Source organism: Zingiber officinale, chromosome 3A (genome assembly GCF_018446385.1).
Source record: "Zingiber officinale cultivar Zhangliang chromosome 3A, Zo_v1.1, whole genome shotgun sequence".
Lineage (NCBI taxonomy): Eukaryota > Viridiplantae > Streptophyta > Magnoliopsida > Zingiberales > Zingiberaceae > Zingiber > Zingiber officinale.
The window spans coordinates 92,331,995-92,349,902 of NC_055990.1; the positions used below are offsets into that span (position 1 = coordinate 92,331,995).

General features: G+C 37.0%; 1 protein-coding gene across 1 annotated transcript; it reads left to right on the top strand.

Moving 5' to 3' along the window:
- The first annotated feature begins 6,494 nt into the window (after positions 1-6,494).
- On the top strand, positions 6,495-14,848 carry LOC122050521 (DEAD-box ATP-dependent RNA helicase 14-like). Its single transcript, XM_042611414.1, has 8 exons — positions 6,495-6,690; positions 11,067-11,299; positions 11,817-11,978; positions 12,178-12,246; positions 13,995-14,238; positions 14,348-14,360; positions 14,627-14,660; positions 14,771-14,848. The coding sequence occupies exons 1-8, from the start codon at positions 6,495-6,497 to the stop codon at positions 14,846-14,848; spliced, it is 1,029 nt and encodes a 342-aa protein (XP_042467348.1).
- Positions 14,849-17,908: the final 3,060 nt, after the last annotated feature.

Genomic DNA, 17,908 nt, shown 5'->3' on the forward strand with positions numbered 1-17,908 from the left:
ATGTGGATGACATACTACTCATTGGAAATGTCATCCCTTTGCTGCAGTCTATAAAGACTTGGTTGGGGAATTGTTTCTCAATGAAGGACTTAGGTGAAATAGCCTGTATTCTAGGCATAAAGATCTATAGAGATAAATCTAAGAGATTGCTTGGCCTAAGTCAAAGTACATATATTGACACGGTATTACTACGGTTTGCCATGCAAATTCCAAGAAAGGATTTCTGTCGATGTCACATGGTGTGAGCCTTTCAAAGACTCAAAGACCCTCTTCTAGAGAGGAGAGAGACCGCATGGATAAGATCCCTTATGCTTCAACCATAGGATCTATCATGTACGCTATGCTATATACTTGTTCAGATGTTTCGTATGCTTTGAGCATGACAAGCAAATACCAGTCAGATCCAAGTGAACGTCACTGGATAGCGGTCAAGAATATTCTTAAGTACCTTAAAAGGACTAAAGACTATTTCTTGATATTTGGAGGTGATGATGAGCTAGCTGTAAAGGGTTACAGTGATGCCAGCTTCCAAATTGACCAGGATGATTATAGATCGCTGTCTGGGTTCGTGTTTTGCTTGAATGGTGGTGCTGTGAGTTGGAAGAGTTCGAAGCAGGACACAGTTGTTGATTTTACAACAGAGGCCGAGTATATTGCTGCATCAGAAGCATCAAAGGAGGCAGTTTAGATCTGCAAGTTCGTTACTAAGCTTGGGGTGGTTCCTAGCATAGCAGAACCTATAGAGCTCTATTGTGACAACAATGGAGCTATTGGCTAAGGAACCTCGCTCATACTAGCGGACCAAACACATACTACGGCGCTTCCATCTCATTCGAGAGATCATCGATAGAGGAGATGTGAAGATTTGCAGAGTACCCACAGAGGCTAACGTCGCTGATCCCTTGACCAAGGCTTTGGCACAGAGAAAGCATGATGGTCACACTAGGTCATTAGGCCTTAGAGCCAACACTGATTGACACTAGTACTAGTGGGAGATTGTTAGTTAGTGTCCTAAACCCAATTATATGATGATTGTTGTATGGACTCGATGTATCATATTCCTATATACTTATAAAGGCATTTCTTTATGGTTATTATACTTACTTGTATTGGTGCCAAATAACTAAGTGGAATAGCGTCCTTGAGTAGAAGGTTCTTATCTATATCAATCGATTGGTTGAATCGATAGTGAGATGATATAGAGAACACTACTCTTAATCATTCCTAGTCAAGTATTAACATTCAGGGACAATGTTAATGCACTGAGACTAGCATGTAGGTCAACTCGATAACTTGATCTCACAAGTCATGGATATAGAGATATCAAGTTGACACATGAGTATGCATTGGAGAATGTAAACTGAATGACCCGCCATTAAAAGTATCATGGATCGTTATATGTGTGTCATATACTTTCTCATGTGACTATTAGTATGACTACGAGTCCTTGGACCTGAAGTCACCATAGTTCCCTACATAAAGAGTTACATACTTTGGCTTCGTCAAACGTCACCCGTAACTGGGTGGACTATAAAAGTGATTACTGGGTATGTAACAAATTATGCGGAGGGATGTGAGTGATGTAGATGGGATCTATCCCTCCTATATGATGGGAGTGACATCATGATTCTTGATAGAGTGAGACCACTAAGTGCATGGCCATGTCCAAATTAGTCAATATAAGATATTGAGCTCATTTGATTAGAGTGAGTCTACTTGGAGTTCGAGATATAAATTGATTAGACGATGATACGGTCTATGCCTCAGTTGATCAATTTAGATGTCTATGATAGAAGGACATTGTCACATGTTGTGAGAGTAACATTAGTAGTCACACAGATGATATTGGATCTCAACATTCTTGTAACTTGGGTAGTAATGATGTGTTGCTAGATACCGCTCATTACTTATGCTTCTAATGGGTTTAGAACATTGCCAACATTACAAGAACCTATAGGGTCACACACAAAGGGCAATTATATAGAGAATAGGTTCATATGATGGACCAAGAGGATTAGGTTCATGTGATGAACCAAATTGGATTAAGAGTAATCCAAATTAGACTAATTGAGTTGGACTCAATTTGATTCATGTGTTGAATGAGTCTAATTTAGATTATGACTCATTGAATTAATTTAATTCAATGAATAGAGATTCATTAAATTTAAATTGACTTGAATCAAAGATTAGATTTGATCAACCATGGGAGATAAATGGGTCAAGTTTCACTTGAGTTGATAGGGAAGATGAAGAAGGGTCAAGTACTTGAGTTGATAGGGAAGTGAAGGGTCAAGTTTGACTTGACCAAATGCCACCTCATTTGTGACTTGGCATGGGCCGGCCAATGATGGTGTTCCACATCATCAAGGCTACATCAAGTGTGTGCCACCTCATGAGGGAGACCAAGAGTCATGACTCTTGGTATTACATGGAGGTTTAAAAGCGTCTAAAAGTGGTCGGCCACTTATGGTGTGCATGAATGCATTTTGTGTGTTAATTCAAGGCATCATCTTCTTCCTTTCTTCTTCCCTCTCCCTCATCCTCCATTGCCGTGACCACCAAGAGTGCTAGCACACTCTAAGTGTTCTTTCTCCACCTTTTGTCCATGTGGATACATATAGAGGGGTGTACACTTGACATCCTACAAGATCCTACAACTCTTGGGCGAGCGGGATAAGCGAAGGGCTTCGCTACAAAGGTATAATCTCTACCATGTAGATCTAGGAGAAAAACTATGTATGTGTAAAAATTTTTATCTTCGCACGGATCCGTGGCAAGAACTTCGGGGTTTCCGCAACGCAAAAAGTGGTTTTTGCGGCTCGAAAGTTCCTATAGGTATGTACGAGCCCAAGTAACTCATCAACTCGTTCACCCTTTCGAGAAAAAGGTAACTTATTTATCTTGCCTTTTAACACATGAATCACATGTATCAAATGTATCTAATGCAATCTTTTACAATTCGTACATGCATTTCTTGCTTATATGGCTAAGGCCACAATGCCACGAGTAAGAGGTTAATTGATTATCTATTCGGGCGCGTTTATTTCTCTTTTAGATATTGAGTACATCATTAGATATATCTAACGCGTAGATGTTATTGGATAATGTTCCAATATCATAAAGAACACCATTAAGGTTATGTAACAATAATTGTTACATGGAAACCTTTTTATTTAAGAAAGAAATAGAAACAATGTTCTTTCTTAATGCTGGAATAAAATAACAATTATCTAGTTCTAAGACAAGTCCACTAGGAGGTTTTAACAAGTATGTTTCGATAGTGACTGCAACAACCTTTTCTCCATTCCCAACTTGCAAACTTGTTTCTCCCTTGACGAGTCTTCTACTTATTTTTTTCATTGGATCTCCATGATGAGATCGTAGTTTAGATCTTCGCCAAGGTTTTAAACAGAAAGGAAATAGAATTTTTACCTGAAGACCATCTGTTAACCAATCTTGAGGAAATTCTGTTTCTGATAGTGGAATACCATTATACGTACATTTAACATGCAGTAGGATAATGGCTAGGAGGATTTGAAAGGCATTATGGCATTAAGATTTCCGAGGTTTAGCCAAGGCTTAGCTCAGGACCCCACCACTCGTCGTATTTGGTTTGGTATTGCTACCGCACATGACTTTGAGAGTCATGATGATATTACTGAGGAACGTCTTTATCAGAATATTTTTGCTTGGTATGTCATTACATATATGTGAGCCACACCCAGTATCTAATATCCAAATGTCTGAGGAAATAGCATGATAATCAATAATGAAAAATACCTGAAGAGGATGGGGCATCGGATGCCTTATTCTTCTTCACAGACTCAAGATAGATCTTGCAGTTTCTTCGCTAGTATCTCATCTTACCACAATAATGACATGGGCCCTTTTGTGCCGATTTTACTGTCTTGGCCTTTTTGTTTTTCCCTTTAGCGTGATATTTTAGCTTCATCTTAGAACCTTTCTTGGAGGAGTCTATTAACATCACTATTTTCTGTTCACCCTTAACAGAAGGCTCCACAGTCTTGAGCATACTTATCATCTCGAGGATGGTCAATTCCAAATTGTTCATCCGATAGTTCATCACAAATTGTGAATGACTTTTCAGTAAGCTATGTAAAATTAAGTCAATACTTAACTCATGATTAATTGTAAAATTGAGTGATGCTAAATGCTCTATGTAGCCGTTCATCTTTAACACTATTGTACTATAGATGAACCCTCCTGCATCTTTAAGCAAAAGAGAAGCTTGGAGACCTCGAACCTTTCGGATCTAGATTGCTCATCAAATAGCTCACTAAGATGATAGATAATATCATAAGCATCCAAATGCTCATGCTGTTTCTGTAATTCAGGAGTCATAGCGGCTAGCATGATGCAACTAGCAAGTATATAATCATCTTTATGTTTCTGAAGGGACAACAATTGGTCCGCAGTTGCATTAGCATCAAGATTAGTGGGAAGAGGCTAATCAAGGGCATAAGCTAGCTTCTCAATTTTGAGAATAAATCTCAAATTTCGAAACTAGTTCAAGAAGTTCGGCCCAGTCAGTTTGTTCGAGTCCAAAATCGAACGCAGATTAACAGAAGTCATAATTAAATGATTAACCTAGAAATATAAAAATGAGAATGTATAAGAGGCATGATTTTATTTATGTAAATAATTTACATAATGCTCGCTTACTTATCAAATTCAAATACCCTTATTTCGAATTCAGGAGATGGTAGGTTTTCTCCAAGTGGGTTGATATCCACCATTGATAAGTAACCTTGATTTTGGCCAACAAATCATTCTTAGCTATAACGGTAGATAACATATTTACCGATTGCATATCACTTATATGTAACTATCACATTATGCTAGCAACTAATTGATCTTCGCAAATATCGGGTTGCTAACACATTAACAAGTATACATCAAATGCACATCACCCAACATCACCTCTATCCACATTGATCATGACTTTGACACAACAAATCAACGCTTCAAGTTTAAAATCAACCCGTTAATCATGAGTTTACATCTCTATGGTTTGAACATGTTTAATTTCAAGTTGAGCTTGACTTTGGCCAACAACTCAAACAAGAACTTAAATTCTAGTTCTTACCATATTAACGGAAGGTGTAGGTTTTAATATTGAGCAAGGGATTTAGGTGTCATCTACATCATGCAAAATTCTATCTATATGATATTACACACATGACATAAATGATGACATGGCACGTCGCACGCATGACATAAATGATGACATGACACATCACACTCATGGCATACCATGACACATCATACATATGGCAAGAGCTAATCACATCACACGTATGACAAAATCTAATCATATCATAACTAATACATCTACATGACATACAATATGGTATGTTTAGGCATAAAATTACATATGTTATAATTTTATTTTGAAAATAAAAATATGTTATAAATTTGATTTTAATAAATCAATATTTATCTAATCAAATTAGGAAACTAATTTCTAAATTTAATTAGCATATCTCATTTTCTTTCTATCAATCAAGAATCTTTAATAATTTTGGAAATAAATTTTCAAATTAATTTCCTAACCATTTAGGAAATAAATAATTAATATTTCTTAATTTATTACAAAATAATTCAAATCTAGTTTTTTTATGATTTTTTAAATCTTTCCAAATTTAGTATTTCCTAACAATTTAGGAAACATTCTAAAAATAGAATATTTTAATAAATCCAAAAATTATAGAAAATATTAATTCTATAATTCAATTTATAATATCTCAAATATGGATTTTTTTATGATTTTTTAAATCGTTCCAAATTTGATATTTCCTAACAATTTAAGAAACTTTCCAAAAATGAAATATTTTAATAAATCCAAAAATTATTGAAAATATTAATTCTATAATTTAATTTAGAATAACTCATATTTTAATTTTTTTTAAAAAAAATTTAGAATCTTTCCATATTTGGTATTACATAACAAATTAAGAAATTTTCCAAAAAAAGAATATTTCTTAAAATTTCAAAAAATTCCAGAAATGAAAACTTATAAACTAACAGAATATTTCTAAATTTAATTTTTTCGAAATTATATCAGAAACTTTCTAAAAGTGCACTACAAGAAAAACCCTCATAGACATCGGTGGAACAACAATGGTTTTAAACAAAAACCGATGTCTTTGAGTATTTTACACCAGTTTTTCCAAAAACCGGTGTCTATAAGCGCAGATTTTAGCTCATAGCCATCGATTTTTAAGCCGATGTCTGTGAGCGCCTTTTTTTCTTTAATAGACATCGATTTTAACAACGGTTTTTAAAACGCGGTGTCTATGATAAAATAAAATAATATAATTTTCCCACCAATACTTAGCTGAAATTTGCAACACTTCACTCTTCCCTCCAAACCTAAACCTATATCGCGCCGTCCGCCGTATACCATTGCCTCATCTCCCTCTTCCCCTTCCTAGATCGACGCCCCTTCCTCTCCCGATCAGGATCAACACACGATGCCCTTATTTCTCCGTCCAACCACACCACATGATACAACTCTGGATCAGCTCCAAGCCAATGAGACAGGACTGCAAGTCGAGATGTACATCCCGAACCACGAGGAGCATGAAGAGGACTTGCATGTGCCAGTTGAGCTGATAATGAAAACAGAGGTCAAGCAAGTTCAACATGCTGTACAAGCATTGACATCTCGTATCTTGGAAGGGCAGGCTATGGAGTTACAGTCGATGTCATGCCGAATGATCAACTTCATACAAGTCGACCCTAAAATGGGCCAATTAGCTGCGGAAGAATGGAATATCATGATGCAACATGTTCCTAACCAAATATCATACTAGAATGGTGGAAAAACTCACCATTCTGGTTGGAATTGGTGTGCCATTTAATGCCACCTACATTTTGGACGAATTCCCAAGTTGGAGGACAGCTAGAGGGAGTGTGCATAAAGACTTGCATTCATCATCTTCTCTTTCCATGCATTGGAAACTACCATTTGTTGGAAAGGGAGTGTGCATGAAGACTTGCATTACTTGCATTCATTATCTTCTCTTTCCATGCCTTGGAAACTACCATTTTCAGTTCTATATAATGTCTTGAGTAGATATCAAAGAGGGTAGAAAACATTATATTTTGAGAGAGTTTTTCTCCTTGTTGTTCTTTAGCAACTCTGCAGGAATTACGGGTAAGCACTTGTAATTCTCAGCACTTTTATAATATCGATTCTTGGTTTTGTTATAATCATTGGGTCGATATTCTCCATTGTTCTCATAATATTGGTTCTTGATTCTCTATAATCAACGGGTCAATATTCCATCCCTCCGAAACCTCCTTTGGACGATCCCGGAACTAAGTTCCAATCTTATTGTTGCTGGGTCTCGCGGCATTGTTCGTCGAGGTTCGCATCACCGCATCTCCTCCAACTCCTCCCTTTGGGCAGTCTATCAGGCAGGGGAGCGGACATCGGGCAAGGGCAGGTCTTGGTGCATAAGTTCATTGATACCTAGGCGTCAGCTTCTGTAACTCTACCGTCATTTAGGATTCTGCGCCGACGGCTATTCGATTAAGTAACTCTCCGTCGGTCCATTCGGCCGGCAGAGGGACGTTGGGAGGCAGGGACCGCGGGATGTAGCCGAAGCCGCGGCGCATTCCTCGTCATCTCTCTTATAATCGGCCGGTGTGCTCTTCGGGGATTTTTTGTAGGGAACATTCCTAGTTTAACCCAACCACCAGCATCTTTGCTTAGCTTTTGGTTTGCTTGTACCATCGTGTGATTTGCTAGGGTTTATGATTTATCATCGATCCATTTGTTTTTCTTGATTCACAAGATTTTTGTTGATTTTCATTTTCATAGTGAAGAAGGGGAATGGCTACATCTTCAGTTCCCAACTCTCCTCCCTCAAAGAGGCCACGATATGTGTAACGACCACCCTTCTTACTACTTCTACTCTCTAAGGATGACCGTTACTTAACTACTAACTCTACTTAACCGGTATGATTAAAAATCACATGGAAACCCTACCGAAAAATTTCGACAGAGTCTCCCCTGTTCCGGTGACCTTACTCAACAATACATGCAATATATACTCAGCCACAAGCGGCTGGAACACATATCAATCAACCACGCAGTATAATAAATATCAATCACAGAAATATCTACTGAACTCATCCTACATGCAATCTAAACAGAATAATCTCAAATGACATGAACTTAAAATACAACACAAATGTTTGCAATAACTAAAATGCGGAAACTAAATTTAAAACTTCTTTCCTAGTCCCAAGGCTTCCATAGTCCTGGCATCACACATCCTTCGAACACCTCCTTGTCGCCTTCCTTTCTATATCTTTTCCTTTCCTGTATCTGCAGTAAGAGGAAGTGTAGTCTATAAGCAAAATGCTTAGTAAGCGCCATCTAACTCACAAAAACTCGATATGCATGTGAATATTCTGAAATAAAAACATGCTAAAACTGAATGCTAACATGTAAAGCTAAACATGTAAAACTACTCATGCTCTTCTAATAGCAAAGAACAGTAAGCTAATCTAAATAACATGCTAGCATAAAAGGGAACTAAACTTGCTGATTCTAAAACAAAGTGAAACTTGATTCATTTGTTCTAACTTATTCTTTAACACTTTATGTTTATATAAAAACTTGTTTTACTTATTCAAAAACTTATACTTATAATACTTCAAAATAATAATCATCTTCTTCTTGGGCCCGGCAACTGTGCTTTTACTTTTGTAACGACCCGACCCATTCGGCGGCCCATTTGGCGACCCTATGGTCGTCGACCGTCGACCGTCGACCGTCGGCCGAGCCGTTACTACTAGGTTATCTAAACCTAGGGACGACTATGGGAGCCCAACCCAAGGACAGAGAGTCCAGTACAGTGCCACTGATAAAAGTAAAATACTTGTTATCTTTTAATATTTCTATATAATAATGTCTCGACATTTTCTTTAGCACCTTGTGTGCCAAAATCCCTAAAGTCTTGACTTTGGGATCTTCTTAAGGCCTTGGCCTTTCTCTTTCTTTTCTTTTTCTTTCTTATACTTTTCTTCATCTTTCTTATACTTTTCTTAAACCCAAAATACTGTTAGGGTATCTTTCATATGCATCTATGAATGAAACTAACTATGCAACACATAATCATGCATAAAATACAAAAGAAATCTGCACATACAATACTTATCAAACATCTGCACTAATGCTTAACAGAAATCTGCATACTAGCTTATTAAAAATCTGCATAATAACTTAACAAAATCTGCATACTAAGCTTATCTAAAATCTGCATTTGTTAAAGAACTAAACTAAATCTGCACTGCTAAAAAACTAAATACTTAAAGCAAATCTGCATTGCTCTTCTTAATAAAAGTCTACACTGATCTACTTAATAAAAATCTGCACAAACTAAATCTAAAACTTGTTGGAATTAAAACCTATGTGAAGCTTGCTGGAATAAATGGTAGCAAGGAAAGAAAAATAATCTAAAACTGAGATGCTACATATATATAGACCATTTCTGCTTATCACAGTAATCAATGAAACTAAATTACATACTCCAAGAATCTACTCCTTTTCATACTCATTCCCACCTTTCCCTGTATTGCTTTCAAATTCGTTCAGGTAATGCTTGTGCAATTGCTGACCATTTCTTGGGTCTGAGCTTATTCCTCCTTTGACCATGGTCCTTTCACAAGATCTAAATTCAAAACCTTTTTTTTTTCCCACCTATGTGGCCATTGGACATCAGTCCGGTCTGGAAAGCATTCAACTATCTTTTTCCATTTTTTTTTTTGCCGTTAAAATTCTCAACCGTTGTGCTCAATGTATCGTCCAGAATCAGAACTAACTAACACTTACAATCTGATAAAAAGACTCTCCACCAACCAAAGTCACTACTCTCTTCTCTTCATAACAATTCTTAGATTATTACAGAGAAACAATGTAGCCACTAGATCAAACAACTTCCCAAAATCAGTTCCAGAAAAAAAATCCAACTAACTAGAACCAGCGAGCTCAACACCAACGATCAATTCCTCTTTCCCCCAAACCCGTCCAGATATCTAGCCTCAACTTAAGGAGCAAGATCACAACAAGGAGGCAATCACCACCTTCTAAACTATTCAAATCAGAACTATTATGAAGGAGCAGTGCCAGAAAGACAAAATCATATCTCAAAACTCTTGAATCTGCTCTATAAGCTCAAAATCATTATGACGGCAAAGCCCCATCAAAAATATCATTATATCTTGTTTTGTTTGTTCAAAAACTCGAACCAAAGAAAGAATACGAATCCGGAACTATCCTACTGCAGGTGAGTAGCAACTTACCTATCCTTGGACTCAAAACCGGGAAGAGGAAGGGTTCTAGGGTTCGGATAACTCGATCTCTTGGTCTCTTCTTGTGCTCACGGCTTCCTTCTTGACGAGAGGAGCTCGATGGTGAGAAGACTTCATAGAGAGGGGCGCTCGCCAGCCGCCGGAGACGTCGGGTTGCTCGCTGCGTTTTCGCCGAGAAGAGCTGCACCGTCGAACTCGAGATAAGGGGAGAGGGAAAGGATTCGGGAAAAAGAAAAAATTAATTCTTTTCTTATAACTAGGGTTTCAATCATAACATATATATATATCTCGCACCCTTACCTTTTCACGAAATACTCGCGGAAGAGTTGGTTGGCTGCGGTTTTGACCAAGTCAAAAGCCCCGGGTTCAATTCTCGGCTGCTACCTCTTTTCTTCCTTTTATTTCTATTATCTAACTACGGCTTAAGAATATTTCGCACCATATATATTTAACAAAACTTGCTTAGCTAAGTTGGTTGGCTGACCTTGGTTAAGGTCTAGTTCGGTCCAAGATCTTGAGTTCAAAACCCAACCTTAACACTTCTTTTTTAAACTTCTTCCTCTTGGTAAAAATACCAAACGAACTCCAAAAATTACATAAAAATACTCTAAAAATTTCTAAAAATCTCTAGAATTTTTATATAGCATTTCTAAATATTTTTAAATTACTTTTAGGACTCTAATTGAGGAAATTTGGGGTGTTACAATATGCTCTGCCAGATCCAACTCTTCCCAGTCCTTGGCGGGCTCTGATTGACGACAGCACTGATTACCTGTACTACTGGAATTCGGACACCAAGGTCACCCAGTATGAGCGTCCAGTCTCTAAGGACCCACCATTGACCTTGGTTGCTTCACAACTGCGACCTGGAGTGAGCTCATCCATGCAACAGCCTAAGCAGCAGGCCCCTTTAGATGTCCCTGAAGAGAATACGAATCAAAATCCCTGTCAGGTATTTTTTACATTGAAGAGATTATGTGATAATGTGTTAATGTGTCGAGGAGAAAGGTTAGACATGAGCATCGAGAACTACTTCAAGTAACCACTCTTTTTTTTTTCATATGATGCAACCAAAGAAATTGGATACCTTACTAACCACTGAGTGTTGGAAAAGATTGGAAGATAAGTATTTAATGTAAGAAGGCTTTGCTTCAATTGGCAGTGATGCCTTGTCTCTTAAGGCGGTTAATGCTGTAAAAAAAATAGATCTGTTCTATATATACTTGTTAGTGATGTAAAAAATGGTCTATCACTGCTCATTGATGATAACAAGTATCTCCAGAGTTGTTGAACCATTAATATATATATTGATCCATGCTAAAACGAGTGTCATAAGATGCAACTTATATGCTTGTTCATCTTCTACAGACAGTAAAGTGCCTCCTTTTATTAGGTGGATAAAAAAGTACTGTCATTGTCTTGATATTCAGGTTAGGCCAGTCTTGGTGATATGAATCTTTGCCTTTCAGTATGTAGGTAGTCGATCCATTGGTAATCCTTCAATCATTGATTCAACTGAGTTTGTGCAAGAGCCATCCATAGTGAAACATCACAAGCAAAGTTCAGTAAAATCTGGTCCAGCTGCTTCAACTGCAGAAGCATATCGAAGTCAGCATGAAATAACTGTAACTGTATGCATCTTGCTTCATGGTTATGCTTGTATATATGGTTCTTTTGCTGGTTTAGCTGCTATGTTTCTATTATTTTTATTTCTTTGTTAATTTTCGCTTATTGAAAACTAATTTTGAACTATGAACTTAGGATTTTTCCTATTCATAAAATATACTAAGATAAAGGTAGATACCTCTCTTTCTTTTGAGGTTTTTACAGGGAGATGTTGCTCCAGATCCATTTATGACATTTCAATCTACTAGTTTTCCACCTGATATTCTTAAAGAGGTAACTCATAGTATTTTGTCGTTATATACTTTGTTCTTGGATAGTTTGTACTTAAGGTTCAGTTTTTAACAAACATATGAAACAACTAAGAAAAGGTGGTATGGAAGAAACTTTATATATAAACGATAGGAAAATATTTCGCTATTGGTTTCTTTTGGAGGGAAAAAATAAAGCTTCACTGGCCACTATATTGTTGGAGGAAAGGAAAGAGGGAGGGAATTCCAAAAATATATTTGTTAGAAACAGAAATCAAAAATAGGGTTGGATTTAAGCTCGATTGCATGTGAATAATGTCTTTTCTGTCCGAATAAGGTGGAAGTAGATTTGGCTCAAAATTGAGGAAATATAACCCCCAATCCTTCTTCCCTCATTTCTATCAAAGGAAATAGAGGAAAAGGGTGTATGGTGAAATCTCTCTACCATCTTATTTTTGTTTGTGTTTCCTTCCCACATAGGAAACATAAACTAAGCCAACATAAAATTGGCTAATGAAAGGTCACCAGTCCTTGTTTGACAGTCCAGTGTGTATGACCACTGGTCCACTAACAAATATCATAAGATGAGCAAGTGATTTATCTGTTTTTTTTTTTGCGTTGTACAATTGCCTCTGCTTCCTGTTATAATCATATGCTTATAAAGACATCCGCCAATAACCTTCTCTTTAGATTGTTTAGAGATGTAAAATGCCCTTCTAGAAGATAGCATCATGGTGGCAAGGGGGTCATTATTAAGTGGTCCATTTTATTCAATGACCTCAATCATCTCATACCAAAATAGAAATCCTAAACCTAAAATATCAAGGTGGGATTAAACCCACTAATTACCAATAATCTATTAACTTATTACCTCTAACAATTTCTACCTTCTAATCAGCACATTCACTAACATTTTGTGTGGGATTTGAATGGCTTTGAGATGAGTTGCTTTTGAATGCCTTTTCTATATTGTAAGTAGCAACATTGATGAGGATGCTTTCTGATATAAATAGCTTGTGGGTGGGATGATATGGGACTTTTGTTTTCCCTTTGAATGCCGACATCATAGTTGAGCATATATAGATTCATTATATAACCATGATATCACACTAAGTCAGTAATTATGACAACACTTTATATCAGTTAAGATAGGGATTGATTCTGTATTTGATATAAGACTAGGTAGGATAATTCTGAGTTACTCTTGTTATTGTTTCATTATGTTAGATCATGCTTTGATATCTTATGTCATTCTGGTATTACCATTTTGTCATTGATCTTACTCTTTTTTGTTAAGTGATGTGTCATTCTGTTGGTGATCAGCGTCTAAACTTAATTTATAATGGCATTGTCTTAGAATTGTTTGTTTTTTTTGTGTCTGTTTTTTTTTTTCAATTTCAATGGGATCTATCGCTTCAAATTTTATTTGAATTTTGTGACCCTTAATCACTTAGCTATTCTTGTTTTTAGTGTTAGCTTCTTTTGACACGTTTGACTAATTTTCTAATATACCTGTATATCTTAGAATGATTAAATAAATAATAGGGAGCACAACTGATTCCCCTGCCCTACCAGTTGTACTAGCCGCTTGTGCCAGTTTTGAGACCATTCAATCCAACATTATGGAGGTCCGACTTTTCGCAAGTTTCACAATGAAATCCTGGTTCCATATGTGTTTGTTTTATATCAACCTGTAATGGAGCAACATTTGTTTTTGTGACAAGGTGTTGCACATTCTTGGTACTGAACTTCTTTTGTCTATTGCTTTCATAGATACATCATGCCAGCTTCTCGGCTCCTACACCAATTCAAGCTCAGTCATGGTCAATTGTCTTAAGGGGGTGTGACATTGTGGCCATTGCAAAGACAGGATCAGGAAAAACAGTAGGCTTTCTAATGCCAGGGTTTGTTGTTCTCAAACGTAATCATAATAATTCTAAGATGGGTCCTACTGTACTAATTTTGTCACCAACGAGGGAGTTGGCCACTCAAATACAGGATGAAGCAGTCAAGTTTGGTAAATCATCAAGAATATCTTGTGTGGTATGTTTGATGATAGTTGTTATATTCCTAACGGTGAATCCTTATTTGATTAGTTGCGAACTATGAATTTGTGTACTTTGTAGAATGCAATGTGAGGTATGTTAATGTCGTAGACAACATTCCATAGCTTTCTACTTATATTTCATTCTAACAACTCAAAAAAACCTTTTAACAGATTCTGTTGATTCAACTGTTCATGTTCCTTGAACAATGCTTGATGTATATTTATTTATCAAGTGATGAAGAAGCTTATGACTAGTCTGTTTCACATATTTTTTTTGTTTCCCAAGCAAAAGGTATGTTATTATTATTATTAAAGTCATAAACCGTGTTCTTTCTATCTGTTGTTCTTCATCAAGCAGGATGGACTGCGAGCACATTTATGAGAAGGAACCAGTAATCCACTACATAAGCACATAGAAATCACATCCTTGATGCCCAGTTGTTGGTAAGTGCCCTATCTATTGCAGTTGATCTTTCGTTGTTGATCTTTTTGCTCATTACAGCTACATCTTATCAGGTTGCCCGAAAATTCTCCAAGTTGGACGGGTTGTATGCGATGCCTTGCTTACAATAGAAATTGATGAAATGCGTTTGGCATAAGCTACAAACATAAATTCAACAATGGTAGAAGATTTTTACAGAAGTTGACTAAAAATGGCAACACTGCTCCCTACAACTGTAAGCTTGATATAATTTTTCAAGGTGATTTAGCCCCTGTCGGTGATTTATCATCAACCAATGCGATTTAGGCATTATAGTTAATTATCTTTTGATGTTGTAAGAGGAATATTTGTGTAATTTGTGAATACGGACTTGATGTGTATATAATATCTATTATCTTTTTATATTGTAAGAATAATATTTATATGTTGGTAACATGGATATTTACTTGGTGTGTTTAGATACACCGATGTATAATAATAATATTAACTAAATTTTGTACTATTAAAATGTTGTATAATATTGATTTTTCACTGTTTCGGAAATTGAATCGGCATCGTTAAATAATATTGATATTACATCGGTTTTCCACCGCTACCAAAACTGGTGTTATTAACATATATTACATCGGTTTTACACCGTTAATAAAACAGTGTCGTTAAGTGATACTACACCGGTTAATAATCGATTCGAAAACCTGTGTTGTTAAGTGATATTACACCGATTTTAACCCGATGTCTAAAATGGCAGACCTTTTACATCACCTTCATAGATATCAATCGAAAATATAATAGACATCGGTGGAAAACCGATGTCTATGAGGGTTTTTGTTGTAGTGGTGGAATTTCCTAACCATTTAGGAAACTTTCCAAAAATAAAAAATCTTAATAATTCCAAAAAATTCTAAAATTAATTACAACATAAATTATGAACCATAAAATAATTTTACGATGGTGCCGAAGCATGATCCGGCTCTGATATCACTGTTGGGATATGCCCGATGCGGTGTGTGTTACAATATATTTCGTAAACATGCACAGTAGAAAATAAAACAATAATAATTCCTAAATTATTATAGCACATGCATCACACGCATACAAGGATACAACATGCCAAACATGATCGTATAATTATTTTTTTTTATGGAAAGTAAATTTATGCTAGGTGTACCTTACGGATGACCTGTAACGAGAAGGGCATCAACCATAGTGACGTTGTCTAATCTCGCCTCTATTCATATCCACGTCGACCTCCTTAAGACAACTTTTTGAGTACAAGCCTCTCCTTTGGAAGTTACTATTCACGAGCAAAGAAGAGAGATCAAGAAAAAGAGGAAGAGAACCATACAAGGCAGAGATTTCTTCCTTGTGGTGGTCACGACAACAAGGGGAAGGGCTTCCCCTTGTTGGCGTCGGCAAAGAGAGAGGGAGAGGGAGAGGGAGAGGAGAAGAGAAATTGGGTTAAGGTTTCCAAAAACCTTACAAGCTAATTAATGATCTCATGTGTATAATTTTCTCTCAACCATATCTATATATAGTTCTTATTAATGAGTTGGATTAAAAAGTCCAAATCCAACCCATTATCCCTTAAATAAAAATTAGCCTATTAACCCCTTGATTTGGTTCATGACTAATTCATGATTAAATCAAATATGGTCCAACTCTTCCATAAACGATGTGGCCCATCCGTGTTTCCATTGCGATAAATATTTCCATATTTGTCTTATATATGATCCAACCAAATATTTATCTCTTGATCTAAGAATCCTATTATTTAACTTATTTTATGTCTTTTAGAGTCTCGCTAGTACGTGTGACCCAATAGGTTCTCGGTTTATCTTGGTCGTCCATACACTACAACAAAATTGTTAAAAGACAACACCATAAAGATAACGGTTTTAGAAGGAACTGTTGTTAATTTGGTAAAAGATAACGGTTTTTGACAAAACTATTGTCTTTGAGCACCTGAAAAAAAATAAAAGACAACGGTTTTGTAAAAACCGTTATCGTTGAGCGATTTTTTGTAAAATCAACAACACCTTTTACAACAGTTTTCTAAAACTGTTGTCTTTAAGCGCGTTTTTAGGGGCCAAAGACACAGTTTTAATAAACCGTTATCTTTGACTTTATTCTTTCGCCGTTTTTCCCCGCTTCGTCGTTTTTGTTGTAGCAGTGCAGATTGCTGGGTGGAGGCGGAGGCGGAGGTGCTCCTCCTCCTCCTCCTCCTCTCTTCTCCGCCTCCCCCTCTCTTCTCCTCCTCCTCTCTTCTCCGCCTCCCCCTCCTCTTCCACTTTCTCTTTACCTAAACTTCTATAGGAGACGAGGCCGAGACGGCGCACCTACGATCCCTACCTAGCGCCTCCAATCGCCTTCGCCTCTTCCAGATCGACCTCCTTGATCCGGACTCCATCCTCGCAGCCATCTGCGACATCTCCGGGGTGTTCCACCTCGCCTCGCCTTGCATCATCACTCACGTCCAGGATCCCCAGGTCCATATTTTCCCTTCCAGATCTTCTCCTCCCTATTCTAACCTCGTTTCCTTTCTGATCAGAGGGAACTACTAGATCCAGCGGTGACGGGGACTCTCAACGTTCTCCGTGTGGCCAAGGAGAGCGGAATGCACCGGGTGGTCGTCACATCGTTGATCTCTGCCATCGTCCCCAGTCCTGGATGGCCAGTGGATCAGGTCAAGGACGAGAGCTGCTAGACTGACCTTGATTACTGTCGGCAGAAAGAGGTGAGAATTTAAGATCACATCACAAGCCCTAAGCGTTCAAGCGGATGATGTGCTGTAGTTATCACCTTCTATGTGAATGCTGACTACAAAGTTTCAATATGGGTTTGAAAATAGAGAAATTTCAGGTTCATTTGGGTACGGTTTGGAGGCTCATTAGATTAGTCTGAAAATTTTCAAATTATTTTGGTTTGGTTCAATTTGAAATTTGTCTAGTGGTTCAATATAACAAACATGGCCAACCTTATAGCACAATATTTTATGATTTGAACAATACTGTTTTCTTTGGCTTTTTCATGTCAATAATTTAATAGTGACTTAGTCGAGAGGTTGAACCTAATCTTTACCTTAGGAAACAATAAAAGATGACTTATGTATGATGCCTGCTTTCTTATACAATCTAGGAACCCATGAAATTTCAATTCATTCTAGGCCGCTCAACTCTCAACCCTTAAGTGTAATATAAT